This window comes from Pan troglodytes, chromosome 1 (genome assembly GCF_028858775.2).
Source record: "Pan troglodytes isolate AG18354 chromosome 1, NHGRI_mPanTro3-v2.0_pri, whole genome shotgun sequence".
Classification (NCBI taxonomy): Eukaryota; Metazoa; Chordata; class Mammalia; order Primates; family Hominidae; genus Pan; species Pan troglodytes.
The window spans coordinates 121,569,166-121,586,823 of record NC_072398.2 but is presented as its reverse complement, the minus strand read 5'-3'; the positions used below and the strand labels follow the sequence as shown (position 1 = coordinate 121,586,823).

Below are 17,658 nucleotides of genomic sequence, written 5' to 3'. Positions count from 1 at the left end.
CAAACTGTATCAGCTTCTGGGACATGGTAACTTGCATATGGCACTGAGAAAATGTTTGAGTGAATATATTTATTATTTCACTTTTTAAATTGGAAACCCTAGGAACTATATTTCATTTTTGTCTAATGAGATTGACATTAAATATAAAAGTGGCACTGTCATTTCTCCTTTGTGAGATACTGGACATAAGATTTCACCTTATTTGCAAGACTAAAGTAAATTTATCTTATTACTAAAAACCATACCTTTCTCCAGGAAACATTCTATAGCAGAAAGATAACATAAAGCAATTACACATCATGAAACCATTGCTGTTCGTAGTAAGATCACTTCTTTAACCTAAGAAAGCTTGTTTTAATATTCTACAAAAAAATCAAAGTTCTACCTCTTTGAAGAATGCCAATTATAGAAGGTACGAAATTTACTGTTTTACCAGGTAAAACACAAATATGCTGCCCAGCCAGTGGGAGGGAAAACAACTTAAGCTGAGGCGAACGGACATAGGCTAAGAGCTACTCCTTAGTATTTGGGCATTTTTCCCCCTATGAAATGCATGTGATTCAGAGACACAACTCACCTCTCCCAAAAGCAACATGGGCTTTATCCATTTCTGCATTAACCTAGAGTTAAAAAGGAATATTGTTTATTGTTTGGCTCTCCCCACTAGAAGTTTCACAGGAGCACAGATCATATCTACCATTTGAACAGCTCTCTGCCTGATGGCTAATACATTTCTTGGCATATAGTAGGTAGGTGCTCAATAAATTTGTTACAGGAATAAATGAGATAGGATTTTCAAGGGTATTTTCTATTAGGATTTAATAAAACAAAGTGATCTTTAGAGAAACAAATCTCCCCATCAACATGCTATACTTAATAAGTGTTAAAATCACTAGAAGTCTCTGGAACATTCAGTAACAATATACTCTAATTCTCTGCTTTCCTTATGTGTTATTCTAGGGCAAAATCCCTTTCTTCCAAATGTTTCCTATCATTGCAGTTTCCAAATGTATATAAACATGTTGTTTTTTGTTGAACTACAGTATGGATTTAGTATGAATTCAGCCTACCCAAATAGTCATAATTTATTAACATATAGTACAACTTCCTACACATTAATATACCCAGAGCCCAGGAAATAATTATGGGGTCCCTGTTAGTGAATTAAATCAATTCTGCATCATCCACATATGGATTAGCCATGTTGTGGACAGTGCAAGTACTTTTCAAATCTCCAGATTTCCCTATTACTCAAGAGCTGGTGATCTGAAACAAGAAAATTTGAGCTGTTCAAGTCCCAACAGCTTAATTTTGTGTGTCCATGGGCACACAGCATTAGATTCTTCATCTGTTAAGTAGTGATACTGATACCATCTTCCCATGGTAATTTTTGAGGCTGAGATAGAATGATTCTTTAAACAATCTCCACCAATCATATGATGGCAGCTCTAATGGGGAAAGTTCATCATTCATTCCAAAGTCTAATGTACACTGCTTCTGAATTTTACAGTTCTCTTACTGATATAGAGATTTGTAATTGATTGCCAGTGAGGCCAAGGTCATTAATTTAATTCTTTCTTAGTCCTTCACTTCGTAAACAAGGAAATCTCTTTCCAAATTGTCTATCAAGACCCAAGAACTGGTACAACACTGTTGATGGCTGATTCCAACCCATCAATGTTTTGAGGAGGACCTCAAAACATGTTCTTCTGATAGTCAATTAGTAGCATCTCCTTATAAGAAAAGCAGCAAAAATACACGTTTGCTCCAGAAATTACAGGGCCGAAATGGATTTACAGTGCTGTTAACATCTATTAACCACTGGGAAGAGCTGGACTAGTTCATTTATCAACACCATGGGATTAATGGATATAGTTGATTCTGTTATAGAGCATCACTAAAACAGTTTTAGAACAGACATCTTCATAGAATAGGGATATTAATAACACTGTCCTTTTGGCCCACTAACATTTGCATTTCAAACAAAAGACTGTATTACAATGGCTGGGCACAGTGGCTCTCGCCTATAATCCTAGCACTTCAGGAGGCAGAGGCGGGAAGATCACTTGAACCCAGGAGTTTGAAACCAGCCTGGGCAATATAGTGAGACCTCATCTCTTAAAAAAAAAAAAAAAAAAAAAAAAAAGACTATTAGAAGAGAACAGTCTATTAACAAATCTTTTAAAATTTTCTTTATTTCAGAACTGCCTTTATGTACAGACATCATTAAAAAAATGCACATACAATGGAGATTTTCCAAGGAACAGGAGCTGGAAATAAAATTTAAGGACATTATTAGAACTGAAATTGTCCCAGAGAAGTTCTGAGGATCAGGATTCCTTAAATGTCCTTGATAACCTCTTCAAGTTCTTCCTTTGTGAACATGTGGAAATTCTGGCCAGGCTGCACTGTGGCTAGCTGGAAAGAAAACAGAAGGGTTAATAAGCTGGGCTGAGTTACCCTGCTGATGGCCCTACCATGGTCAGGAGAAGCTGTGTTGGTGATGCAGCTATTCATTAGGAACTAAGGGATCTGCTGTCCCAAGGATATCCTTTCCAGGCAGCAGGTCCCTAAAATAGCTCTCTGGCTCCAAAATAAAAATGCTTATTGACCAAATTTTCTATTTTAAGGTTAACTCACCACATCATACTTAACCAAATGCCTGGCATCATTGTCACTTCTTGAAGTCACTTCAACAGGGATCACAAAAGCAGCAGCAAAGTACATGGAGTCAGTACTTTTTTCTGTAAAAGACTCCTTTAGAAATATATTTGAAGTATATTTAAATACTTAAAAGTTGAGCTTGTGTGTGTGACTTGAGGTTACTTGGCCACTCTGTGCCTCTATTTCTTCATCTGTACAATGAGGACAATAAGAATAGCTAATTCATAGAGTAGTTGTGAGGATTAAATGTTAATATATATAAAGTGCTTAGACCATTATTGCCTACAACAAATAATCATTAACTATTGTCAGGTATTTTCTCTAAAATTGTTTATGTGGCAAAACTTAACAAAAAAGTTTTTTTTGTTTGTTTTTGTTTTTGTTTTGAGATGGAGTTTCGCTCTTGTTGTTCAGGCTGGAGTGCAATGGCGTGATCTAGGCTCACCGCAACCTCCGCCTCCCGGGTTCAAGCGATTCTCCTGCCTCAGCCTCTCGAGTAGCTGGGATTACAGACATGCGCCACCACACCCGGCTAATTTTGTATTTTTAGTAGAGATGGCGATTCTCCATGTTGGTCAGGCTGGTCTCGAACTCCCAACCTCAGGTGATCTGCCCACCTCGGCTTCCCAAAGTGCTAGGATTACAGATGTGAGCTACTGCACCTGGCCTGTTACGTTTTTTTAAAAGAACTGGCCAAGAAAAGATTTCATTAACACTGGCATAGGAAATCAGTTGTGACTGCTGAAGATATCAGTAATAACTGGAAATCCAGATTATATTTACATTTAAAAGCAACAACAACAATAAAAAACTAGGGTCAGAAGATGGTTAATTTCAAATTTAACTATCATGACTAGGTTTTCCATTCTCTCTGTTGATCATGTCCCACAGTTTTGGGCAATACTGAGCAATAGGTGCCACTTCACATTTGCCTCAAAAGATTTGTGTTTTACATGTCATTTCCTCATAGTGGCTTTTTTCTTCAATTTTTAAAATTAAACACATGGCTGGAAACAGTAGCTCATGCTTGTAACCCCAGCACTTTGGGAGACTGAGGCGGGAGGATCACTTGAGCCCGAGAGTCAAAAACCAGCCTGGACAACACAGGGAGACCCCGTGTCTACCAAAAAAAAAACCCCAAAAAACTAGCAGGGGGTGTAGCAAACGCCTGTGTCCCACGTACTCAGAAGGCTGAGGTGGGAGAATTGCTTGACCCTGGGAGGTTGTGGCTGCAGTGAGTTGTGATCATCCCACTGCACTCCAGCCTGGGTGACAGAAAGAGGCTCTGTCTAAAACAATAAATTAATAATAATTTTTTAAAATTAAATATAGTAGGGCATTTTAAAGTAATTTTCAGTACTAATATTTAATGTAACTTGAAAGTTGCTAGAGAGAATCAGCATAATCCAGTTATATGATGTTTAGTATCCTCTGCCTCATCTATAAGTAAAATTCAGAAAGACTGCTGCACGTCTTAAGACATCTGATATCTGGGAACAGACTTAAAAAAAAAGTTCTCCTCTCAAAGCTTGTAGTCTCCTCTAGATTCTCCTAAAAGATATATCTCTAATTACATGAAATGTCAGAAAAGTCCCAAATATATCTGCAAAATATAGGTAAACAATTAGTTTACCATGTAGACCATGAGTTCCATTCCAAGGATATTTAAACATACAAATACTATTACTGCTTCTCTTGGCCAGGGATGGTAGCCTGTAATTCCTTCAATTCTGGCACTTTGGGAGGCTGGGGCAGGCAGATCACTTGAGGTCAGGAGTTCGAGACCAGCCTGGTGAACATGGCAAAACCCTGTCTCTACTAAAAATACAATAATTAGTCGGGCATGGTGGCGCACACCTGTAGGCCCAGCTGAGGCACATGAATCACTTGAACGTGGGATGTGGAGGTTGCAGTGAGCCGAGATCGCACCACTGCACTTAGCCCAGGCAACAAAGTGAGATCCTGTCTCAAATAAATAAATAAATAAATAAATAAATAAATAAAAATGTTACTACTGCTTCTCTTAAGATATATCTTTACTTGATGATCAATGACATGAGGACAGAGAAATATAACAGCAATAATCTAAAGAGTGAGGGCCTAAAGAATTTCACTCATGACTCAGGCTAGCCTTCTCAAAACATTACAGGGGCTAAAAAGCAGAAACTGGGAAAACTCTGAGTGGAACAGTCCTACAGAAGAACTGGAACGCAAATCAATACTATTAATAATAGCGTCTGAGCCAAGGACTGCCTTCAGGAAGTTGCTCATCACTAGATAAGTAAAAATAATCCCTTACATTTGCATAATAATAAATGTATTTGCATAATATGAAAGATACTTTTCTATTTATTATCTCACTTTCAAAAAACATCTCTATGAGGCAGGTAGAACAGATATTTTCTTTCAATTTATTTCACCAATAATTAATTACTAAGCACCTGTGTATTAGTTACATATACTTGTGACTAAGGATCCAAAGATGAAGAAAGTCTTTATTTACTAAGTGCTAGATGCCAAATGTGTTCAATGTCAGGTAAGTGTTGTAATAGAACTAAGAATATGTTTAAGAGTGATCTGGAGGAGCCCAGGAAGGCTTCAGGGAGAAGCAACTTTTGAGTTGTGTATTAAAGCATGGCAAGAATGGGTCAGACAGTCAAAGACAGGAAGGGCAAACAATGTGCAAATGCACAGAACCACAAAAGAACACGACATATTTGCAAAACTGAAAGTAATTCTGTATGGCTAGACCACAGCTTGCACATGGAATATGACGTGAAAAGGAGAGGGAGTAGGGGGTCAGAGCTCATGGGAGACAGTACGTTAAAGTGGTTAAAAGTATAAGACCTAAGACCAGACCTGGATTCAAATCCTGACTCTACCATTTACCTGTTGGCCCTACCGTCTCAAAGCCAGTTTCCTCTTCTGTAAAATAAGATTTTCGGAATAGGAATTTCTATCTCATAGAAGTGTTGTGAAGATTAAGAGAAGTAATTGCATGTAAAATGCTTAGCAAAGTCTCTAATAGATTAAACAAATGACTTAAGAAGTAGTGAATTATGCCATGAAAAGAATTTTGGAATTTATCTCACAGACAATAGAAGTCAGAAAAGGTGTTTTTTTTTTTTTTTTTTGAGACAGAGTCTCACTCTGGAGTGCAGTGGCGTGATTCCAGCTCACTGCAACCTCCGCCTCCTGGGTTCAAGCAATTCTCATGCCTCAGCCTCCCAAGTACTTGGGATTACAGGCACATGTCACTGTGCTTAGCTAATTTCTTGTATTTTTATTAGAGACAGGGGTTTCACCATATTGGCCTGGCTGGTCTTGAACTCCTGGCCTCAAGTGATCCACCCATCTTGGCTTACCAAAGTGCTGGGATTACAGGCGTGAGCCACATGTCCAGCCAGAAAATATTTAATGGAGAACCATTAAGATTAGATATAGCTTAGAAAATCCACTATAGTAGCACAATGAGGAAAAAATGGACTGAAATGGAGGGGGGCAAGATTAATTAGGAAGCCTCTGAAAATATACAAGGTAGGGGAAAAATGGGAACCTGAACAAAAGGCGGCACTGGAAGTAGGGATGGAGAAGGGACATTGATTTGGGAGTTATTTATAAGGGAGCAAAGAAATGACTGAGTAAAAGGGAAGGGAAGTCAAAGTCTTCCAGGTTTCTCGTGTGAATGACAAGTACACTGGGGGTGTCATCAACCAAGATTAGAAATATGGGAAGATGAAATGGTTTTTAGGAAAGATAATGATTTTAATTTTAGAACTGTCAAATCTGAGGTGAATCCTTCAAAAAAGTCAAATGATAGTTCCAAAGAGTGACCATGAAATCTGACAAATAAGAGTTATCTTAGCAAGGAGCAGTCTCATGGAAATAATAAAAGCTGAAACAAATAGTAGTGATTGAGGAGTAAATGAGAGGTGAAGCAGTGGAGATAATACAGGTTCTGTTTGGAGGAGACTTGGCAATAAAGGTGAAAAAATAGGATGGATGAAATAGCACTCAGCAATGAAATGTAACAGAATTGATGCAACACGGGTGAATCTCAAAATCATGCCAAGTGAAAGAAGTATAGTCCCTATAGTCACCTATAGTCCCAATTACTCAGGAGGCTGAGGCAGGAGAACTGCCTGAGGCCAGGCGTTTAAGACCAGTCTGGGCAACACAGCAAGACCCCATCTCTAAAAAAATTTAAAAACAGCCAGGCATGGTGTGTGCACCTGTAGTCCCAGCTACTCGAGAGGCTGGGGTGGGAGGACTACTTGAGCTCATGAGTTCAAGACCAGTCTAGGCAATATAGCCAGACCTCATCTCTTAAAAAAACAAACAAAAACATTTATATGAAATTCTAGAACACAAAACAAATCTATAGTGACAAAAAGTAGATCAATGTGGGGGAAGAGACTACAAAGGGACATGAGAGAACTTTTTGGGAGGATCAATATAATGACTGGGGTGACAGATACTGGGGGTTGTACATTTGTCAACATCCGCTGAATTGTAAACTTAAAATAGGTACATTTTACTGTATATAAATTATATCTCAAAAAAGTTCATTGAAAGTAAGGACACTCGATAGAAGGAGGTACATATAAAGATTTTCTTAAAAAGAAAGATGTAAGATGTAACTTGGATATATATATATATTTTGAGACAGAGTCTCGCTCTGTCGCCCAGGCTGGAGTGCAGTGGCGCGGCATGATCTCGGCTCACTGCAAGCTCCGCCTCACGGGTTCACGCTTCTCCTGCCTCAGCCTCTGGAGTAGCTGGGACTATAGGCGCCCGCCACCACACCCGGCTAATTTTTTTTGTATTTTTAGTAGAGAAGGGGTTTCACCCTGTTAGCCAGGATGGTCTCAATCTCCTGACCTCGTGATCCGCCAGCCTCGGCCTCCCAAAGTGCTGAGATTACAGGTATGAGCCACCACGCCTGGCCGGATATTTTCCTTTTCTTAGGGGAAGCAGTTCATGTAGGGAGGCTGGAGCTCCAAGGAACAACTAATGGACTAAGAACTTAAAGCAGATGGGCTCTAGAGCAGTGGCTCCCAAATGTCAGTCCTTCTTAGACTGACCTTTCACAGCAGCCTATGAAAGCTGGTTCTATGGGTGAGACATTCACCAACAATACTCTCCAGTCCTCTCTAACCTTCTGTTCTTAACTAGTCAATCCCCTACCATGGATTAATCCAACCATCCATTTTCTCATGAGTGTGGTCAACAAATATCCTGGTAAGTACTGATTGGTTTAATTACTGATATATAATTACAGCCTTGGTTGGCCTTTAAATTTTATTTATTTATTTTTTGAGACAGAGTTTCGTGCTGTTGCCCAGGGTGGAGTGCAGCTGGAGTGCAATCTCAGCTCACTGCAACCTCTACTGCCCAGGTTCAAGCAATTCTCATGCCTCAGCCTCCCGAATAGCTGAGATTACAGGCACGCACCACCACACCCAGCTAATTTTTTGTATTTTTTTAGTAGAGACGGGGTTTCACTATGTTGGCCAGGCTAGTCTCGAACTTCTGGCCTCACGTGATCTTCCTGCCTTGGCCTCCCAAAGTGCTGGGATTACTGGCCTCAACTGTGATTTTAATATGGCCCAGCAATCCTTTTACTCTTCCCTGTCTTCTCATAACGACTTTTCCAAATATTTCCCATTCTCAATTTTACTGTTGCATTCAGCTACCCTCGGCAGATGACCTTACAATCACTAGGAAAAATCTGGGGAAATGTGGGACATCTCTCCAGGTTTACCGCCAAACCCACCTATCTTTACTCGTCATTATTTCCTTTGCTCCTGTCTACTCTTAGCATACTAAAAAAGGACATTCCCAAGCTGGTCCATACCTCTCCAGTCTCATCCCTTACCGTCCCCCACCATCTTATATACATCCCACACCTCAGCGGTCAGACAAAACCTCAAAGTTTCCTTTACCCACAATATTATTTTTACATCTTGAACCCTTTGCACATGTTGTCCCGTCTTCCTGGAATACCTTTCTGCTCCCTTTTCCAGACATCACCTCTTCCAAGAAGCTTCCCTAATGCTTTAGTCTAAGTTATACATACTCACAGGAATCTGTTTTTACTGCTATTATAGAAGTATCACCCCAGGTTCTTATTATCTATATGTTCCCTGCACTACACAGTATACTACTTGAATAGGAATTGGATTTTCTGTGTCTGTAACCCTGGGCATCTAGCATAATACCTGCTATATAATGGGTACTCAATATGATGCTGAATGAATTTTACTTTTCAAAACCAACTCCTTCATGTGTACCATGCCTTACCTCTTCTATAACTTTTCCATCACTATCCTAACCTCTCCTTTTATTTCTTTCAGCTTTTTTTTTTTTTGAGACGGAGTCTCGTTCTGTCGCCCAGGCTGGAGTGCAGTGGTGCAATCTCGGCTCACTGTAACCTCCACCTCCCGGGTTCAAGCGATTCTCATGCCTCAGCGTCCCAAGTAGCTGGGATTACAGGCATCCACCACCACGCCTGGCTAATTTTTGTATTTTTAGTAGAGATGGGGTTTCACCATGTTGGGCAGGCTGGTCTTGAACTCCTGCCCTCAAGCGATCCACCTGTCTCAGCCTCCCAAAATGCTGGGATTACAGACCACTGCGCCCAACTCTTTCAACATTTTTCTATACACTAGTTTCATCTCCGTTTATATTTTCAAGACTTTTCCACATCCTTAAAAAGACACAATCCTTTTCTTTAATGCTATCTTCTGCCGACACTAATCAAACTTCTTGAGAAAGCAGCATACATTGTTTTCTCCACTCATCATCTCCCTTTCATTCTTTTTATTTTATTTTTGAGACAGAGTCTCGCTCTATCGCCCAGGTTGGAGCGCAGTATCACAATCTCAGCTCACTGCAACTTCCGAATCCTGGGTTCAATCAATTCTCATGCCTCAGCCTCCCGAGTAGCTGGAACTACAGGTGCATGCCGCCACACCTGGCTAGTATTTGTATTTTTGGTAGAGTTGGGGTTTTGCCATGCTGGCCAGACTGGTCTCGAACTCCTGGCCTCAAGTGATCTGCTTGCCTTGGCCTCCCAAAGTGCTGGGATTACAGGCGTGAGCCACCTTGCCAGGCCTCATTCTTTAACTCACTGAATTCTGGCTTCTGCCAGCACCACTTTACTAAAGCTGCTTATTATTCAAAGGCTGTTAATAATTTCTTAGGAACTAAATATACAAAAATGTCATTTCCATGATCTATGTAGTCTTCAGCAATGCCAGCTATGATATCTGAATAAAAAACAATAAGACAGCCAGGTGCAGTGGCTCTCACCTATAGTCCCAGGTGCTCAGTAGGCTGAGGCAGGAGAATTGCCTGAGGCCAGGAGTTTAAGACCAGTCTGGGCAACACAGCAAGACCCCATCTCTAAAAAAATTAAAAAACATTAACCAGGCATGGTGTGTGCAGCTGTAGTCCCAGCTACTCGAGAGGCTGGGGTGGGAGGACTACTTGAACTCATGAGTTCAAGACCAGTCTAGGCAATATAGCCAGACCTCATCTCTTAAAAAAAAAAACGAAAAAAATCCAACAATAAAACAGAAAGTACCTCAATGTTTGTTGCATTCAGCTTCTCCTCCATTACTTGTTTGAGGATGATGAGTGAAGACTTGATGGCTTCTTTCAAAGTCATAGACTTGAAACAAAGAAGGCAAGAAGATGCCTATTAATTATATACAATCCGTCCTTCCTTCAAAGATTTTCCCTTTATCTCACTGAAAAAAGTATTTAGCAAGTATGTCAAACATCTTACTTAGTATGGTGCATTACAAGTATCTCCAGAACTCAAGTAAATGGCAAATAAGTAGAATACATTTTTTCAGGAAAAAAAACCCCCAAACCTTATTGTGAGCCACAATAAAGTCACCAACCAAAGTAATCTTTGAAGAAGGGGAAAGGGATAGACTAGTCTTGTGTACATTTGAATTCCTCTTTTAATTTAGAAGATAATATTATTGGTAATATCCAATGAACAATAATGCCCAAGTGATCTAAGAGGTAGCCCAATGGTTTAGAAAATTCAAATTTACCCTGTTTTGTACCTAATTTCCTCCACATGTAAAAGCAATACCATTAGGAGCTAATGTGAGCAGGCATCCCTGTATGAACCACCTGAATAAGTAGAGCAGCCTTCAATCACACCAATGAGTTACCCAAAACCAAATCTTCCCATCTCACAAAGAAAATACCAAATGCCCACTTGCTTCAAGAGCCAATTGTAAAGTGCTAAGTAAAGCTGTGAAGATAGAGGATAAACATATTGTGGTACATCCATACCATGGTATATTACTCAGCCATCAAACGGAAATACTGGAACAACACGAATGGATCTCAAAAACAGTGTGTTAAACAAAACAGATACAAACTGACTAACTGTTTAATTCCATTTATAACAAAGCACAACAGACAAAACTAATGGACAGTGGTAAACATGGTGGTAAACATGGTTGCAGGGGGGGAAAGAGATTGACTGGAATGTGGATGAGCATTTTTCTGGTGGTGATGAAAGTGTTATTTATCTTGTTTTGCAATTGTCAAAACAGAACTGAACTCTTAAGGTTTGCACATTTTATTATATGTAAATTATACCATGATTAAAAAAATAGTAAGAGTTGTGAGAATACTTAATTACCTTGTGGTAAACTTCTTGCAAGGAGCTCTGGGCACCCTCTGAAGCAGAGCCAATTGCTCGAGCATCACACTGTACAAAGGTCCCAGATGGGTCCATATGAAACCTGCAAAACCCCCAAAATGAGGACTAAAATGCTCAGGAGTGGTGGCACTTTATGTAACAAACGTCTCACTAAAACAAAGTATAAATGCTTGGCCCTGCAGCCAGGAAACACCACTGAAATATTGAGGCACAGATCTAAAAGATGTTCTATGTCTGGAGAAACCAGACATTCTAAAAACTGTTTAAGAAAATTAGTACCTTCCTTAGGGATTTAGAAGTATAGTATGTATAAATATGGTACTTGTTTATGCCTATCTTAGAAATATTTGAGGATGAGGATCAGATCAACATTCCAGAGCAAAGCTCTAAAACATACCCTGACTACAGTAACAAGTTACTTCTAATTCCTTCCAGAATTAGCACTGGTTCCAATAGGGGAATTCTTCATGGAATCCCCAAATTTGTGCAAACAGTATAGAATCACTAAACTTTAGTATTAGAAGCCATATATATATGTATATACATACACACACACACACACTCTACAATAGCCCTTTTTACAATAATCTTTTTTTAATGTATTTTTTGAAGAGATGGGGTCTGGCTCTGTTATCCAGGCTGGAGTGCAGTGGCATGATCATAGCTCACTACAGCCTGGATAACAACTCCCAGGCTCAAGAGATCCTCCTGCCTCAGCCTTCAAGTAGCTGGGACTACAGGTGTGTGCTAATACCTGGCTAATAGTCTACAATAATCTTCTCAGTCTCCACCCCAAATTAAAATAATTCCCCGCAAAAGCATGGGGGAAAATTACAAAATGGTACTTACAGCTGGGGTCCTTTCTCATCAACTCCTCCAAATAATAATGCTACTCCAAAGGGACGAGACTAGAACCAAAAAATAAGAGATATTAAGATAAATGGCTATAAAGTAAGGAGGTGAGAGGGGCTGGGAATGTTATGTTCACAGGACAAATGTCCTAAGTCCCATAGAACAATAAGAAAACTCGACAGAAGTATCACACTCACCATGGCACCTGGATCTGCATCTTCTTCTCCAAACTGCAAAGCCAGATTGGACACAGCTTGGGTCACACTCTCCACTGTCATTGTCTCATTGTAGGTGAACCAGTGGTTCTAGAAGAAGAGCAAAGCATGGTACAACCTTCTAATAAGGACATTAAGGCAGCCCACCATCTCACTACGCACATCCCTTTAAACTGGGATTGAAAACTGAAGGCTCAAATGTGGTTTTCTTAATTAACATTAACCCTGAGTACTTGGGAGTACATGAGAGGAAGAGAAATAGCTCTGGAAATAAACATATCACAAGGACTCTAAGCAACGACGGACAAGAGAATTACTGCCTTGAAAAAGAGGGTTATGCCTCAAAGCACCAAGTTTACTCTTTCAAAAACTAAAAGTGCCTCTTTCCCTCAAAGACTCTAGCTTATTCTGTTGATGTTTAAATGACTTATTCTTACATAAGTACAGACAGCAAACTTGCAAATAAGTACAAAAAATTTTACCATGTGATGTATTTTTCTTACTAGCCTATCTTCAAGCAGCAGCTACAAAGTTTAAAAAAAAAAAAAAAAAAAACAGTATCCCTGACCAGTATTTGTCAGTTGGTACAAGTTATTACTCACCAAAGGAGGGCTGTTATTTACAAGCCTGGCAGCAAAGGCAGCTGAGGGGAGAATATCCTTTAACTACGTCCACCTCCTGCCATGATGCTCCCACACAAAGTCAATTAGGAAACAATGCATGCTTTATATATAGGCAAAGCCAAAAAAAAAAAGGAAGACACTGTCAGCACTACTGACCAGAGCCTCTTTAAAACTGCAATGATTGGACAGCTAAACTCCAAGCCCCAGTTCTAACTGGGAATTCTACCCAAAATTACTCCCAAGAACCACATCTAATATTGACACAGGTACCTGCAGTATAGCCCAGGCAGCTAGATAATCACTAAACAAGGAACTCAAGCATCCTGGTAAAAAGGAGATAATGCCAATTTTACCTGTGTCTCCACTCTGGCTTTATCAATTAAAGTCTTAGCATCAGCAATTAGCCCACTCATGGCACAACCTGCAATGTAAAAGCGACAGTGACCCAGTGGCCAAATCCTTGTAAAACTCTTTCATCCACTCAGGAAATCCTGAAATTCTGGATTGGAACCACGGCAGCCATTCAGCTATCCCATGGCATTTTATACCCAAAAGATTAGATAGGAAATGATCTGCACTGAACCCAAGTATTAATGATATTAGAAACAAAAAACCATCCACAATGACACAGAAGTCCAGACGATAAAAATAAGCCCAGAGAAAAGCAGCTAACCAAACATGAATTTCCACATATTACATCCCTAAGCATCCCTTTAGCACTCTTTGTAGACGATGATACATTTTCAAACGAAGCAAATACTAATGCCCCAACCTGGGAAACAAGGAAAAGAAAATCACCTCACTATGGACTACAGTGGAGGACTCTCGAATAAATCAAAAGCCTTTTGCCTCTCTGTCCCAAACACAAGGCAACTAGTTATATCAGAGAGAGTTTGCCTGATGGCCCAAGCTGTCACAATTATGGCTATAACTGTTATTTTGCATGCCATGGCTCAAATCTAAATCTCCAGCCTAAGTTTCTCTCCCAAGTTTCAGACATATAAAGCCAAATAACTTCCTTAATATATCTACTTGGACATATCACACACTCATTTCCCTTCCAGACCCCGTCTTCTTCCTTGGCCCTCACAGTCAATCAGATCACAAGTTCTGTCAACTTCTATCTTCCTCTCCATTCTCTGGCTACTGTGTTGGTTAAAACCTTCACCATCTCTTTGTTTGGACTATTACAAATTTTTCAACTGGCCTCCGTGCCTCCAGTTTCAGCCCTCTTTAGTCTATCTTTAATATCATTATCAGAATGGCCTTTCTAAAATTATAATGGGATCCTATTACCTCATTGCTTAAAACCTTTCCCATCCTTGCAAAAGGATTACATTGAAGCCCTTCAGTGTGGTAAAAAAGGTATTCCGCTCTCTGACCGGCTCATCTGCTGCTGCAGTTCATGGCCCAGGCCTACAAAACTGCTTGTGCCATGGTATTTTATATTTTACACCACGATGGCTTCAGTCATTTCTATTCCCCCTGACTAGAATGCTCTCCCTTGCTATACCCAGATACTTGTTTGCCTTGTGTACACTTCCTTATCTTTCAGAATTAAACTCAGCTCAAAATCACTTTCATGGAATCCTTTTCTGAAAGCCCCACTACCGCTGACTCCAGGCAAAACTAATTATTTCTTCCCTTGTACTCCTACTAAGAACACACTAGTCTTTCTTAATACTTTTGTCACTTAATTGCATTGACTTACTTACATGTCCACCACCACAATTAGACTGTATGCTCCTGTAAAACAAGGACTATGTCTTATTCCTTTCTATATCCTGGTATCTAGCATAAGGTCTGGCACATTGTAGGCTCTCAATTTGTTGAACATAGTGACACTGAGCTACCTTCAAAAGACAAGTGACTTGAGTTAAAGAAGACACAATGTTCCAATCTTAAAAGATAAAATTTCAGTTTCTATATCTATGAAAGAGATAATATCAAGCTCCCAGAGTCACCATGGCATTTGGTTCTGATGCCTTCAAGCAATTAATTATTTTGCCAATGCTCCATTAATTAGATGACTAGACAGGTTAAGAAAATTTGGATAGCCAAATAAAATGCCATTCTATAAATAAGTAGAATTACTCACCCTGTAATACTATTATACAATGATGTCAGAAGCCAAGGCAGGGGAATTAAAGACCAAAAAAGTGGGTAGAGGCAACAAGGAATACAAAGATAATCTGAAAACAAAGGAGGAAGACTGATCTAGGCAAGTCTATATTATTCTTATAACTTGTAGTCACTTCAAAGATCTCAACCTTTGCATATTTCAACAACCATCACATTTACCAAGTCTAAATTTGAGGGGAAAGGAACTTCTGGGAGTAGGTTAAACATAAATGAGTCCTGCAACAGCCTCCTACTCCTACATTTACGCATTCTGGCCTACTGCCTGGAAAATAATAGCTAACAAGGGGATAACGTGTTCATTTCATAAACCTTCCTTGGAACATCATAGAGGACTAATTAACCCAGACCAGATCCTGCAGAACAGCTTTCCTCCACTCCTTACCTATGTGAGCATCAATCTCTACAATTTTCTCAATGCTGCTGGGCTCCATCAGTGGGGAAGTAATTCTCTTCTCCACAGCTAGGCACACACCCTCTGATGTCTGGATCCCAATGGCTGTAGAACCAAGCTAAAGAGAAACATGTTATGATTACCATATATAGGTCAAATAACTGTCTCACATACTCACCAGATAGCTCTCTGTAAATCTTCACATGATAGAAACTTCAACTGGCCACATCTTATAGGCAGAGAGAAGGAGCACCCTAACATACTGTAAGTAATTAATATACTATTCCTATCAATAGCCAGAACACTGATTTACAGAATTTTGTGATTCTAAAAAGTTCTTTTTTCTCCCTTAAATTTTTAAAAAATTTTTAATGTTTTCTTTATAATTTACCCATGTAATTCCCAGAACCCCAAAAGAGTAAGTTCAACAAAGTCTTTCAAACACTGGAAAAATCCACTCTCTAATGCCAATATTTGGAGGACGGAGGATTCAAAAGTTCTAAACATAGTGGGCAAGAAAGTAATAAAACTCTTAATGTCTTCTCTGGACCTGGCCTCTTTTCACCTCTGCCATCTACCTTGGTCTGTCCCAAGAGGTGATGATATTCCCCAACCTACCTGACCTCCAAAAAAGTAATAAAGGAAGGTAGGGAGGGACGAAAAGAACCACCACCATCATCACCACCAACAACGTAAAACTATTAATTATTTAAGGTCGCTAGAAGTCCACAATATACCTGGAATTCATCTCTATCTCTACGTAACTCCCAGTCGTCTACTCCTCTATGCCCATTTCCTGCAAAATGAGGATGACAATAATAATAAGAAGGGTAAACACATTATATATTATAAAATGCTTAAAATGGTGCCTGCCAAATATGAACAAATGTTATTCATATTCCATGCCTAGATACTTCAATAGCCTCTCTCATCTTTAATCTCTCTCAATGTATCTCTAATGTTATAACCTGACTGATCTAATAAAATGCTATTATCATTATATTTCTTCTCTCAAGAATTAACATCACCCTATACTGCCTATAATATATCCAAATAAACTTCCAGAGCCTTCATATCCTGATGCCACTTTTCCCTTCCAACTTCACTACTCGTTATTCTCCAACAAAATCCCTCAGGTATAGCCCAGCCCACTGGCTCAAGCCACATTATCTCCTACCCTTGCACCCCTCTGCTCATGCTGTCTCCCCTGGAATACATTCTTCCTTCCCCCAATCCAAATTCCACTCATCAAAGCCTTCCATGACTATGCTTTCTGCTTTGAATTCCATTATATTTAGTTATTTCTACAAAGTAATCACTGCCAAGTGTGAGCATTGCAAAGAGTTCCAAAGAATCCCATGAATCTTTATGTATAACTTGCTTAACATGTCTGCACACTCAATGATCATTTCACACACATATATATTATTTTTCAAATGTGTTGAGTTGTGACTTTATTTAGAAGTGTTATTAAATGTACACCAGCTTTTTGTCATGTATTTTCTTAATCAGTGGATACCTGCATAACTACAGGAGATGAACTGTCAAAAAATTTTATGTAAAAAAATGAGTACTCAGGTTGGGCATGGTGGCTCATGCCTGTAATCCCAGCACTTTGGGAGGCTGAGGTGGGCAGATTGCATGAGTCCAGGAGTTCAAGACCAGCCTGGGCAACATGGTGAAACCCTGTTTCTATAAAAAATACAATAATTAGCCAGGCTTGGTGGCGTATGCCTGTACTCCCAGCTACGCGGAAGGCTGAAACGGTAGGACTGCTTGAGCCCGGGAGGCAGAGGTTGTAGTGAGCCAAGATCACGCCATTGCATTCCAGCCTGGACAACAGAGTGAGACCCCATCTCAAAAAATAAATAAATAAAAATGAATGCTCATGTTTCTAGTTAAAGGTGCAGACTAAAGACATAACATTAGTTCCACGCCTTCCTTAAGTCTATTGATGTAAGATTAAAGGACTTCTAAAAAGGCATAAATCCACTATAACAGAGAGTGGGAGAAGACACAGCAACAAAACTTTGAAGCTAAAAAGAAGATAGGTTAGTGATACCTGGGTAATCCAAATCC

General features: G+C 39.6%; 2 protein-coding genes across 3 annotated transcripts in view; one reads left to right on the top strand and one right to left on the bottom strand.

The window, feature by feature from the left end:
• GSTM2 (glutathione S-transferase mu 2) overlaps window positions 1-17,658 on the top strand; it is a 295,697-nt gene that overhangs the window by 235,812 nt on the left and 42,227 nt on the right. The gene's annotated exons all lie outside the window — the stretch shown is intronic.
• Window positions 2,178-15,717, bottom strand: LOC112204966 (proteasome subunit alpha type-5). The gene is made up of 7 exons (XM_024347556.3): window positions 15,571-15,717; window positions 13,400-13,467; window positions 12,406-12,513; window positions 12,206-12,264; window positions 11,336-11,438; window positions 10,253-10,339; window positions 2,178-2,418 (listed from the first exon to the last, which is right to left on the bottom strand). The coding sequence occupies exons 1-7, from the start codon at window positions 15,617-15,619 to the stop codon at window positions 2,341-2,343; spliced, it is 552 nt and encodes a 183-aa protein (XP_024203324.1). The 5' UTR covers window positions 15,620-15,717; the 3' UTR covers window positions 2,178-2,340.

Excerpts from the sequence above, each read along its gene's own strand:
- LOC112204966 (XM_024347556.3), bottom strand. The coding sequence starts at position 15,619 with ATGGAGCCCAGCAGCATTGAGAAAATTGTAGAGATTGATGCTCACATA. Across the intron at positions 12,265-12,405 it reads ATGCAGATCCAGGTGCCATG|TCTCGTCCCTTTGGAGTAGC; the intron begins GTGAGTGTGATA and ends TTTTGGTTCTAG. Across the intron at positions 11,439-12,205 it reads GATGAGAAAGGACCCCAGCT|GTTTCATATGGACCCATCTG; the intron begins GTAAGTACCATT and ends GGGGTTTTGCAG.